The sequence below is a fragment of the Nicotiana tabacum genome, chromosome 7 (assembly GCF_000715075.1).
Source record: "Nicotiana tabacum cultivar K326 chromosome 7, ASM71507v2, whole genome shotgun sequence".
NCBI lineage: Eukaryota > Viridiplantae > Streptophyta > Magnoliopsida > Solanales > Solanaceae > Nicotiana > Nicotiana tabacum.
This window is the reverse complement of record NC_134086.1, coordinates 115536745-115550765: the sequence shown is the minus strand read 5'-3', so window position 1 is coordinate 115550765 and position 14021 is coordinate 115536745. Positions and strand designations below refer to the sequence as shown.

At 36.8% G+C, this 14021-nt stretch overlaps 1 protein-coding gene across 1 annotated transcript; it reads right to left on the bottom strand.

Moving 5' to 3' along the window:
* Window positions 1-241: 241 nt before the first annotated feature.
* LOC107796198 (uncharacterized) lies at window positions 242-6772 on the bottom strand. The gene is made up of 13 exons (XM_016618945.2): window positions 6710-6772; window positions 6455-6561; window positions 6183-6329; window positions 5677-5850; window positions 5166-5248; window positions 4848-5046; window positions 4430-4551; window positions 3687-3753; window positions 2983-3033; window positions 2347-2399; window positions 2004-2214; window positions 1568-1738; window positions 242-669 (listed from the first exon to the last, which is right to left on the bottom strand). The coding sequence occupies exons 2-13, from the start codon at window positions 6515-6517 to the stop codon at window positions 607-609; spliced, it is 1404 nt and encodes a 467-aa protein (XP_016474431.1). The 5' UTR covers window positions 6518-6561; window positions 6710-6772; the 3' UTR covers window positions 242-606.
* Between the last annotated feature and the right edge of the window lie 7249 nt (window positions 6773-14021).

Genomic DNA, 14021 nt, shown 5'->3' with positions numbered 1-14021 from the left:
GTAGCTGCTACCCTTTTAACGTAAACTAAAGAGGAACTCTCTTTTATTTGAGGCGTACACTACCTACACTGGATCTGTTGTTGTTTAAATTATATACGACTAAAGAAAGTGTTTAATACTCGAAAACATGGCCGTGCTTTTGAAATGGTGATTGTACTGAAGCACGGCTAATCAACGAGGACCGAAAAACTCAAAACATTTTAACTACGCGCAGGCAGATTAACCTCAAAATGCACTGTCATCTCTCTAATATTGATCTTTTCATAAATAAATACGGTAATAATTCATCTCTTAACGCCCAAACAAGATACATAGCAAGTAGAACTTATGATATGACTAGGGTTTTGAAGAACTATTCTATACAGGATGAACATTGATCATTTTTCTGTACATGGCTAAGATTCTTACTGCATTCTGATTGGATATTTACAGTTTCTCCAAATTTAGTCTTTGAATATTGGTGAATACGCTGCAGAACAGCTTGAAATGATTTTATCAGTCCTTCGAAGATGAATATGCCACTCTGGTTGGTGAATTATAATTTTTAAGAACCTTTCAACAGGGAACTGCTGGCGATTTATAAACTTAGAATGTTAAACACCTTAATCAACTCCATACATTCTCTTTGAAGGGACCATCATCCTGTAATAATTTCATAACAAGTTTAACCTGTAGGAAAATGCAAGCAGACAGATTAGTGAAAACTCCCCAAAGTTGCAGTATCCATATTGAAGAGGTTCCATCTTCAAAAATTTGGAGAAAATCTTGAAAAGCAACTTAACATCTTTATTTCATCAGCACATAAAGATAGTGTTTAACCGATTATGTAGAGATTTTTGTATAACAATCTAAACTAGGCTACGGGTGGAGGACTTTTAGAGGGGAAGAAACACAACAAAAACAAACTTGTTCAGACTGATGGGGAGAGTCCATTAAAGAGTACCCACAGGGATCTGCTGTCAGACTCGTTCATCTGATATATTCCCAGGATTATATGACCAATGGAAGAGAAAAAATAATTATAGGAAATCCCCAGAGAAACGCATGTTGACCACTACATTGTTACCCATTAACCACGATAAAGTAGTGTTTCGTAATTGATTTATGGACTCATATCCTGATGGAGAGCTTCACTGCCTTGGGAATGTCAGCAGAGCTCTTTACGCAGTCCTTCAAATCCAACCTTGGCAGATTTATCTGGACGATACCTTCTCCGTGAAAGATGACCCAAAATGGTCAGTAGCATAATATGAGGCTACAAACTGGTCGGAATATCTAGCACCTATTGGCTTAAAAGGACAGGAAATTTTATTGGCACTAAGAATGTCTTCCAAGCTTGCTGGATTTCGGTTGGGGAAAGAAGTCTTATAAAGCTATGCAATTTCATTTTTCTAAGTTCAAGACAACCTTGTGACCTTGTCGTTTAGGTGCTTCTGCTCATAAAATATGTTCTTACCTATTATGCGAAATAAGTTTTTATTTTCTAATTTTCCTTTGAGGAGAAAAAAAATCCTTCGAGAAAAGGTAACTGTCATCTGAAAGGAGTTTTATTGGGAAGAATAGTTACCTGAGCAGATTCTCGTACCAAGAAATCATCAAAGGCTCGCCTAAAATCCTCATCTAGAACATAGTGACAGCTATAAGTAGTCACTGGCATATATCCCCTCTGAATTTTGTGTTCACCCTGAGCACCAGCCTCTACTGTGCCTAGATTAAGTTCAATCGCCGCTTCTATGGCCTGAGAAGCAGATCAAGAGAAATTAGATATCAATTTTCAAGCAGGAAACATTTAAGACTTAGAGGAGCCTGATTTACTTCTGAACCACTACAAGTTAATTCTTAAAACATACGAGTTTCTGCAATCAATACTGCAATCAAACTGATATTCTACACTATGAAAAACACAACTAGCTATCTCTGTGGACAATGTTGTCATAAGTTAAGAAAACCTGCACACAGCAAGACACATTCTTTTCTTTCTTCCAATTGATGGTTCAAAATACCTGGTAATAACATGCTTCAAAATGCAAATTCGCATAGTAGGCTCCTGGAAGACATCCCCATAGTCGTCCATACAAGGTATCTCCTCCAATAAGATTAAGGGCTGCAGCTACAAGCTCATCACCTTCTTCAGCAACAACAAGCAGTACATTGTCACCCATCCTTGCACCCATTTGATGAAAAAAATCTCTCGTTAAATAAGCAGTACCCCACCTAAAGAGACAGCGAATGCAGATTAGATAATGCACGTACTAAAAGACAGCTGTAAAGTACACCAAGTAGAATAATTTAGCTGACTAAAGTTTAGTTAAGATAGTACTTATGGTCCAAAGAAAGAACTCTTACTTGTTGTCGGTTGTATTTCTGTAGAACTTATAAAACGTGTCCCAATGGCTAGCCTGTCAGTACAATAGACAAACATGAAATGAGAATTTCAATCTTATCCACAGACATAATTGTAGCTGCACGTGACAGGGGGTTCATGTGCCTTAAAACAAGAAATCAGCCGGTGACATAAAAAAACATAATTATTTTTTTATTTTTATTTTTTTTTTTAATTTGGGGGGAAGCTGGGTGGAGGGGAGTCCAGCTGTAAAGGGCCTCACTTGTTCACAATGTGATTTAAGAGTGCCGAGCAGATTACACCAGGCCATCACAGAAAGATAGAGATAAATGATATGCACACTATATTTAATCCTTTAGGTTAAGGATAATTGTAGATGACATGATCACAATCAGGTAATTTATCCCAATGAAAAGAATAAGCAAAAACATTAACATATGAACAGATCAGGTTAGTAAAGGTACTGATCCTTTATTTCTTTTGAGTATTTGCACAACTAGTCTATTTATGTTTAGAAAATAAAATTTAAACACCACATACTGTAAAGAGAAGCTACAAAAAACAAATAGCTGTTCCAACAAAGTCACCTAAGCTCAAATAACTAATAAAATGGGAAGTCAAAAGCTTCAAAACCACACCTTGATTTCATATCCTCTTAAGCGTTTCATGGTCACGTTTTGAGCCGCTATCTGAAATAAGAAAAGATCTTATAGTATTTTGCAATTTTGAAGACATTGAGAAGCGAGAGGAGGTAGAAGCACTATTTAGCTAATTACGAAACTAAAAGGAAATATTATACTCCTCTAAGAAAAATCTTGATGTAATAGATAGAAATAAGTAAGAACACAGGAAGAAGAACAGAGAGCACTGCAGCAATATGCAACATGCCAATAGCCATACAGCCATGGCAATAAAGTGACAGTGCAGATGCGGAACAACTAAATAAACAATAGTAAAGCCTTGTTTATACAACAGTAATTGATTTGTTCTTGATTTTAAGAGAGTCAATATAAACATGTTCCCAGTAGGATTAAATTAATTTAGATTTAAGACCAAAGTGCTCCAGTCATTTGGTTTTCTCAAGCAGGAAACTTTAAATGTTCGTTTACCACAGACAGGTTCTCTGCAATATATTCTAACGAACTGCTCTATGATACGAGTTTCAGGATGGGCATGTGTGACTAAAAGGTATGTCTAATTGTTATTATACACCACGTTCATTTTTAAATTAGATCTTTTAGATTCAAATTCTTTTCTTTTTACAGCCTCTTTTAGAGAATCTTCTAGAGGTATTGACTGGCCAAGCAATTTTCAAGGAAAAGGAACAACTACTTCTACAAACCTTCTTGCGTTCTTGACGAATGTTCTTCCTCTTACTCTGCTTCATGTCCATCAAAAACTCATCAAAGCTGAACATTGCAAGAACAAACTTATAACAATCAAGAAGAAACAAAAACTCATTAACATGATGTAGTGGTAAATACAAACACATAAAACTGCAGACAAAATTCAAAGGTCTATCTGATGTTCTTCAGATGAAGCAGTTTCAATTATTTTGATGGCTTTTTCTTTTCTGAAGATTAATGGTGGTGTTCCAGCCAACTTGCACATACCTCAACTAATCCACTGGGTAACTTCTACCTCCCAATCAACACAAAAACAAGGTATCCCTACCTATCAAGGTTTAGATAGATGAAAATAATTCACCTAGTGTCGCCTGTGGGAGATTCAAACCTTGGTTCCCAAGGATGTTACTCCAACTCTGAGATAGCAGTCACCCCCTTCCATTACGCTTTAGATAGAGGTATTACCAGCTCTAAAAGTAAACCCATTTTACCCAATTATCAATAAGGCTTTGCTTATCTCCAATTCTCCATAAGCATCAAGCTCCTTCATTCCACACATCAACCACGAGATGAGGCATTCGGAATCTATAGTTCGATAGGATGTAATATGACCAAGTAAAATAACACCACCTACTAAGAAGAAGAAAAAGAATAAACTACAAGCTACAGCTATGTGAAATCCATACCTCTAAATCTCCGAGCAACTTATCTCAAGTAAGAAGCAGATCTACATACTCACCTTTTATAATTACGATTTTTCCAATGATACTGCATTCCAATCCTTTGTAGGAAACCTTTCTCCTCCAGCTTGTGCCACTCATTTGCAGTGGGAAAAGTAATATGTAGAGATGAAACGTTGAACTGTCAAGGTAAATGTCATCACAATACAGAAAAATGGAGTATTTTTATGCATATGAAATATAGTGCATTCCAAACTATGATTCTTATAACTCAAAAATCTTTATCAAGTCAGACTAGTAGAAATCACATCTTCCATTGAATAAGGATAACAGAAAAGTTGGCGTTATATGCAGGATCTTCCATAATGAGCAACAATTAATAAAAAACCAGATAGAGTTTACAACTGGACAGTTTAAAAAAAGTATTTACGAAATTCAAAGTATTATGAAGTATGTTGAACATAAAGAAAAGCATACCTTGACGGCCAAAGCTTTCATTGCAGAGACCAGAATGTCAAAAACTTGATCTCTATTTGACGTGTTACGGACCAAGATCCTTGGGCCAGTAACAGGAGTGAAAGGTACAGAGCACTGCAACTTCGGATAATAGCTCAAACCATAATTGTAGTAGGCATTTGCCCAAGAATGATCGAACACATATTCACCATAAGAATGGCTGCAGATTTGGATCAGAAGGAGTTAGCCAAACATGTCATCAGAAAAACGTCGAGATATTATCCAATAAAGGAAACAAAATAAAAGCAAGGTCCACGAATAGCATGGCAGATGTTGAACCTTTTGAGATAGAGGGGAACAACACCTAAGATATTATTATTTTCATCCTTAGCAATGATGTGTTGTGGCATCCAGCCAGTTCCCTGAGAAAGAATATAAGCTTTTCTTCCATCAAAAAAGGTCATAACAATGACAAAGGCAGAACTAAATTGATGATCATGAAGAAAGAAAAGACACTTAACTAGTTACTTTCAAGAATTGGTGAACTGAGTTAGTAGCTGTCCCAACAATAGTATTGGCAGATATTGAAAGAATGGTATTCAATATATATAATTACCCCCAAAACATTTGCGGATACCAAGAGAGAATAAACAAGCAAAATCAGGAACATTCATTGTAATAGATAATAGGATGAAAAAAACAAAAACAACTGTTAAATAAACAAACACTAGTACGCAAAGACAGCGAGAGAAGATAAATAATGGCAGGTGTACTTCTTTTAACCATGCAACAAAATAAACAATCAAGCAAAGGATTCTAAGCAGAAGTCATCAAAGTGATAGTTTATAACCTCCACCGCAGAGCCAGAGTCCTCTAAGCTCGAAAGGAAACCATGTGACAGAAAGGGATTAAACTGTTGAGTTCCTGTGGAATCCAGACTGCAGGAATCCCACTCTTCTGGTGAAACTGCTGAAATTGAGGAAACCACAGAAATGGATATCTTTTCAGACGTTCCCGAGTCCCCCTGCGATAAAATACTAACCCAATTACATTTGAATTAACATCACAAGAAATTGTCACTATAACGATCCAATGCGATTCATCCAGAACATAAACAGGATAAAAAACAATTTTTCCGTATATATATAAATTGTTGAATCCCCTATACTTAAGTGCATTCAAATTTGTATTTTTTTAAATCCCCGCTGCTGATTAACTACCATAACTTTCAAAAGGAACACGACTTAAATACTATAGTATATCTGTACGTTGTATACTTGATATGTTTGATAATTTTTATACTAACAGGTTTTATCTTAAAAAGGGAAAAGAAGAAAAAAACCAAAGAAATACAACCTGTGAATCTGCAGCACCTGATAAAGTGAATTGCCCAAGTGAAAGAACATTGTCAGCAGCAGGCTGGACAGTTTTTTTAGAACCCCAAAACAATGCTTTGACTTTAAAAAAGCAAACTGAATTGCTGTGGGTAAACGAGGATTTCCCCTACAAATACAAAGATTGAAGCTTGAATGTAGATACTTCATTTAGCTGATTTGAATGAATAAAGCAATTTTAATTTCTAAAAACGAAGTGGAAATAACTAGTAATTTCCAGAGAGAGAAGATTACAAGTTGAAAAGGAAGAATATTTCCTAAAAATGGTGAGGAAGGAGCTGTCGCTGCAATGGCCATAGCTTCCCCCGAAGTAGGTTCAGGGACTGACTGACCACTGTTACCTAAGGAAAAAAGAAAAAGACTTTATCAACTTGTGGGTAAAAAGTAAAAGCTTTTAATTAAAGGTAAATGGGAGTTTAAAGTTAAATTATTTTTAAATTTAAAAATATATTATTTATTTTGGAACAGACTACAAAGAAAAATACTAACTTATTTAATATGAGAGGGAGGGAGTATTATTTTTGCCCAAAAAAAATATACTTATAAGAAATAAATTTATTGCGTGAAATTGTAGCCACTAAAGTAGCCAACGTCAATTACAAAGGAAGATGATAGAGGACAAGTGAATATTGCCCGTGTATCATTAAATAGAGTTTTATTGTGTATTTTTACTTTACTTTATGATCTTCTAAATCTTTTTAATTTTTTATTTTATTTTTAGTAGTGAATAAGCAAGATAAAAGTAGACCTTTATTTTATTGAACTTATAAATGAAAACAAGATTCTATTCTTGAAGAATTTTCATTCTTCACATTTTGTGTTAAAAACAATTTTGTTACAACCTTTTTACAAAATTAAATAAGTGTTGCCCAGTCTTGTTTTGTTGCTGATTAAACAAATAAAAAATAAAAATTTCAAAACAAACAACTATGTTTTTTCTTTAAACACAAGCGAGGTTCATATCGAGATACCAAAAACTCTGTCGATAAAAGCTTTTACCTATTAATCCCCGTTATACTTTTTATCTGTTGAAAAAGAATTAATTTTATTTCCAGAAAGAATATCTGCAAAATATGACAGTTTTCCAGTATTATACTTAATATTTGTCAAACAGAACTCTTGTGGTAAACTATACTGCTTCCATAAAAATAAGAACAACAAAAATGAATTCCCCTAATGTGCAATTCACCGCGACCTATCACATTATATTCAAATGAGTTGAATGACTGCTTTCAGACATAGTATAGATGACGCAAAATAGCAAGAATGATAAGACCCTCATGGTCCGGCCCTCCCCGAACCCCGCGCATAGCGGGAGCTTAGTGCACCGGGCTGCCCTAAAATAACAAGAATGAATGAAATCCCAAGATGTTGTGCCTTCTGGTGAATTATTTTGGATATCAATGCCTAGACCATGATTTATAATACATTCACCTACTAGTAGGATATTTACTTAAGTTGTACAAAATTGAAGTGGTTGAGTTTGCCTTTAGAAACTTCAGTAAGCCATTAATCTTATATAGGAAGTGTATGATTAAGATTTCCAAGAATAGAAGACAGTTAATATTACTTCCCCAATTCAGTAAAAGAAAGGTCGACTGAACCTAGGACACAGACCTAATATTTGGACTTCTAAATAACAAATGCAAGGTATTAAGACTCTTTGTAGTGTGAAATATAACATGATTGAAGCATCACTCTACACCAGGAAATAGCTGAAACAGTACTTAGGGAGCCTTGAACTTTTGTTTATGATCCTTGTATAAATCAACTCTTGTAAGCATATATTTTGCACAAAAGAAATATGATGCACAATGGAACAGTTGCCCAGATCTGTTTACTTCTACTTCCAATTCACTGGCCTTGCCAACTTAACAGCAAACTCGTCGTATTTTGAGGCTTAACCAAGCGGACACTCAAAAAGAGCATCCAAGTCTGCCACACATAGTAACAATGCAATAAAAGATGTTTGCTAGATTCCTGAGATCTTTCACAAAAGACATCTGCTGCATAAGGAGAGGCACCTTCTCTGCAAAGCTTCCTGCACAAGATGATAGTAGCAATTTTTCACTGAGAAAATTCAATCCTTGCTAGGAAGCCAGACTTGTAAGTCTACTTTGCTTTCATCTAGGCTTACTAATTCTAAGGTACTTAATAGCTGGGAGAATTTCCCAATCATTAACAATTACCTGCCACCCTGAATTTGAATTGCAATCAGCAAATAAATAATTCCTAGTTGTAGTCAAGCTAGTAGGAAATCTATCCTTCAACCTGCCACCATCTAACCACATGTCACACCTCCTTTTTCACTACACCCGTAAGGGCGTAAAGGAGTTTTTCCATTTAAAGGACGATCGGAACGGGATTTAATTATTAATTATTCAGAGTCGCCACTTGGGAGATTAATGGTGTCCCAAGTCACCGGTTGAATCCCGAACCGAGGAAAAATATGACTCTGTTACAGTCTGCGAACCAGAAATTCAAGTAAGGAATTCTGTTAACCCGGGAGAAGGTGTTTAGGCATTCTCGAGTTCCGTGGTTCTAGCACGGTCGCTTAACTCTTGTATTAAATTTTATCTAATCTTAATACATGCTAGCTTATGTGCTTTTTATAATTATTTTTTTTAAAAGAATTGCAACGTCGTGAAAATGCGTTTCGAACCGCACCGCAATCAATGCGCCTGTGGTTGTCAACACACTTCAACTTCGTTGAGATTGGGATTTGGGTCACATCAATGCGCACCCGAATTTTAAGAAAGTGATTTAATTAAATCGTGCCTAAAGATTCTAACGTATTATTTTGGAAAAGGCGGTGGAATGTACTAAACAACCTTTCCAAACTTAGTCATTTAAATAATTCTACTGTTATCTACTTAATTTGTCCCTAAAAATCCTGATTGGTTAAGGCCATACTTTTCAAATCCGAGTTCAAATATGCAGAAAAAAAACAGAGAAAATGGGTCTTGAGCCCATAAGGCCCAAATCAGGTAATTGCACATGCTGTGAGCTCAAACGCCTACAGCTCCGGGCATTGGGCCTAACGCAGGCCAAATTTTAAACCCAATGATAGGCATCTGTAAAGCCCAGGGATCGAGCCCTTGGGGGCACACTTTGGGTTAACTAATTGCTTCAGGCTTTTAATGCACCTAGGCCCAATTCAAATCATCACCTAACCAAGACAGATCTGGGCTGCCTATTAACACGCCTAGGCCCAAATGAAAATTGGCCCAGTACGAAGCTATTGAATATGCAATTCAGATTAAAACCAAAATTGAAACCAATCACGTGTATTGAACTCGAAATCAATTGTAACTTTGCAAATTTAACTTCAACAGACTGCTAAGCTTAAACAAAACTGAAAGCTACAACTACATAAACATGGAATGCAACAGTCTGAACAGTCTAGAAATGGTTTGAATTAACCATCCTTAATACAGTTCAATCCAAACGAATCAAATATATATAATCATTTATCAATCAACTGATTACAGCTATATACATCCAACGAGCACAGGTTGACCAAGGTGATTGCATTTCATCCCAAATTGTGATTACATCGAAGTGATTTTGAAAGTGTACCTGGAAATTGGAATGTAAATAGAGAAGGGGAGGTTAGCAGCAGTAACAGCTCAGCAGCTCAGAAACTAAGGTAATAACCCAGTCACAGTCAGTGAAGGAACATTTCAGTCCACCCAGATTCAACAGTTTAGCAGAAATGAGTTGAAATGCAGAGCAAACTCAAATAATCAACCCAAAACACACTCAGGCATACCAACCATTAAAATCCTAGATAAATGATTCCAAATTTTACTTGTTTGATCTTAGAAACCACTCGAAATTAAACCAGGAAAAGTGTTGTAATTCAGCTAATAGAATTTCAGATCTGGGAACTGAAGAACATGTTTAGTGGAATTCTTTAGGGCTGAAAAATTCTCCTCTTCCTCAAGGCACTTCCCCCCTTTTATAGGTGATCCAAGAGGGTTAATCAGATTTTTGGTTTTCTTTTTAGTCCTTCATTTCTTGACTTGTTTCCCAAGCTAATATCCTAAGCTGGCTGAAATCTACACTAAAATACCTTTCTAGAAGGCCCTGGGATGCTCTTCTACCCCTAAACTGCCTATACTACCCTTACCCCTCTTTTGAAATTACTATTCCCAAAGAAACTGCCATTTTCCATGCCTAAGCTACCCCTGAAAGCTTCTCCAAATCACTGATTCTACCTATATTCTCAACAGCTATAACCAATCCCCTGAATTAATTCAAAACTAACTAGGACTGCTTAATTAGAAGTCAGAAATTAACCAATTGAACTAACCAATCCAATTGTTCAATCACCCAAACCCAAACAACTTTAAAAAAAAAAGGATCAGTCAATATTAATGGGAAAAAATGGTACTGAATCCAAACTAATTAATTATGCCGATTCTACAATTGAAATTGTGATTAACTAATAAACGACACATGCCTCAATCTAAATTACAAATGCGAAGATACTTTACTAATCAAGGAGCAAGGAACAAAGAAGATTTAAACTATACTAATACACACAAAACAAAATTGTAAAATTAACAGAACACCTTAATGAAATCAAAACTTATAACTAAAACTGTAACTATGCAAGTAAAAAGGAAACAAGAAAGCTCACTGAAGCACGAGAAATTCCGGTCGATTGCTATCATCCGAATCTTTCCAGATTTTTGACTCGTAACATCCCTAACCATGTGTTTTCACAATAAACACATGGTTAAGGATAGTACAGTCCAAAATCACAAGATTTTGTGTTAGGGTTTTGACTGAAAATTTTCAGATTTGAAGCCCGAGCTACTTTAACAGGATTCGAAAGAAAACAGTCATGGATTTGGGTTGAGGGAAGTCTGGGGATTGTGTGGTATGATTTTGGACGGGTTTGGACAAACTTGCGAACTGGCCGGAAAATTAAAATCGATATTCGACGAGTTCTGGCCGGATTCGAGGAAAAGCAAATACAGGACTGGAAAGAGGTGGAAGAGGGGAGTTGATGGTGTTAATTGGGTGACCGTTGGTGTAGTTGACGTTCACCGCCGGCGAAGGATTTGGGGCGGCGTGGATTAGGGTTTGGGAGGGTGAAGGAGACGATACAAATGGGGTAGGGGGCATTTCAGACACTTATATACAAAACATCCTAGTTAGATCCGGACCGTTGGATTGATGAGATCCAACGGTCGTGATTGAGGGCTGGGGAAACGATGTCGTTTCATCGACTGGGAGGAGGACCGGGTAAGGGATTGGGCCTGGGTCGTGGGAAAGGAGGGGTGATTTGCGCTGGTCCGAATTGGGCACTAGCTGGGTATAGGATTTGGGTTAAATTGAGATGAGCCCAATTTTGTTCTTGCTTGTTTTCTTCTTTTCTTTTATTTCTTTTATCTATTCTTGTATTTTATCTTCCACTTTGTAATTTTGTATTTATTTTTTCTGATTTTATAAAATTGTAACAATTAAAGTAAAGTCCTAATATATTTCAAAACCAGACTAATTAAATTCTAAAACTATTTAAAACCTATTTTACGCCAAATTTACGATTAAAACAATTAAAATGCGGAAGTGAGCTATTTTGTATTCTAAATGCAAATGCATTTTTTTTTGTATTTTATATGAATTAATATGCATAAATAAAAGGCAACCATTATCAGAAAATGATATCAAAATGCACAAAAAATTATAAAAAATAAAAAAAAATTATTTTGTTGGAATTTTTGGGTATTATTCATATATAAGGCAAAAATCACGTGCTCACAGCTGCCCCTCTTTGCTCGGAAACATGAAAGGTTTTCGGGCAAAGACAAGTGAGCAACTACGAGCGATTTTTGCCCGTTCAAATATTTCGTTGTGAAGCACTTTAAGAGAGTTTTGACCGCACCCTGCTTGAGAGGCTGCCTACATATCCTTGGCTAAACAGGAATCAGGTCGGTGTAGTATAGGAATGTCCGGTAGCTGGGACTACCGGGAGCTATGATTTCACCACGACTGCTGCTGCTGCTATTGCTCGCTGACCTTCCTTATTACACTGTTGGCAAAATAAAAGAAGCTAGACTACGCTATAAACTATGAATTACAAAACGTCCTGTCTACAGTCTTTAAACTTGCTCGTGTACTTCCTTATTGCCTTGTTGTCTTGTGTTTTCTTGGTGAAATCCATTGTTGTTTCTTCGACTTGCTAACCGAGATGTTGTTGCTACTCCCCAAATTGCCGGACTTGAATAAACTTGAACTTGAATGTATTCCTCTGTTATCCAGGCGGGCTCCTGATTGCTGGATTTTGAACTTGAATATCTCTATTCTCCAAGCGGACTCATTTGCATTGTATCACCCTCTGTTCTCCAGGCGGGCTCCTGACTGCTCAAACTTGAGTTGTATGTCTCCATTCTCCAGGCGGACTCCTGATTTCTGAGATTTGAATTTTGTACCTCTGTTCTCCAAGCTGGTTCCTGACTTCAACATGGACAAAGAGATTGATTGAAAACTAAACTGAATTGTATCACCTCTGTTCTTCAGGCAGGCTCCTGACTTCTGAATTTTGAAATTGTATGCCTCTGTTCTCCAGGCGGGCTCCTAATTTAAAGAACTAGAAATTGTATACCTCTATTTTCTAGGCGGGCTCCTGCTTTCCGAAACTTGAATTGTATACCTCTGTTCTCCAGGCGGGCTCCTGACTTCGACTACTTAAAAAAAATTAATACCTCCATTCTCCAGGCGGGCTCCTGACTGCGACTACTTAAAAATTTAACACCTCCATTCTTCAGGCGGGCTCCTGACTTCAACTACTTAAAAAATTAACACCTCCATTCTTCAGGCGGGCTCCTGACTTCAACTACTTAAAAATTTAACACCTTCATTCTTCAGGCGGGCTCCTGACTTCGCATATAAATTGATTGAAAACTAAAATCTGAATTGTGTCACCTCTGTTCTTCAGGCGGGCTCCTGATTTCTGAATTTTGAAATTGTATGCCTCTGTTCTCCAGGCGGGCTCCTGATTTCAAAAATAGACGAACCAAGAAAACTTCCTGCCCCAGTTTGGGAAAACTGGGGCTCGTTATCATATAATAATAGGGGTTGAAAACTAAAACTTATATGCTTTGAAATTTACAGACTGAAACATATTCCTCCGTTATGGGGCGGGTTCCCTACTTCAACACTTTACCACTACTCTAACATGCAGACCTGGAACAACTTACGTCTCCCTATGCTACTCTTCATTTTCTTGTATTTTAACCATGCCATACGTGTGATTAAACTGGGTTAATACCTGCTCTTCCCTCACGGAGATCTCTTCCGCCAAATAATTTTCTGCCCCTGTTTTAATCAAAGAAAATTCCGTTAGTTTAAAAAATGGTGGTTAGCTGATGGCACTCTTGCTGCATCGTCCTTCCCTTGCTTTGCTTTGTGTTGACTAACTTCCTCTGAACTGCCTGACTTTCCAACCGACTTCCACATTCCCCAATTTCTGACCACCTGAATGCTTTTGTACCCATACTGTTGTCTCATCTTTCCGACCCTTTTTTGCCTGGACCTTCACACTTCTCACAATATTTCCCAAATATTCTGCCGGTGCAACTTCCGGCGACCTCCCCTATTACATTATGCTTTACCATTTTCTGAAGTTGGTAGTGGTCTTTGAGATCCTTTCCCCTTTGCTTTAAACACAACTGACACTGGAACATTTAGACAAACAAACCCCCCAAAAGAGAATGAAATGCAATGGTTTTACGGGTTAAGGATAAGAAGAATCCAAAACCGGATGACTAAAAAAATGAAGTAAAGGAAA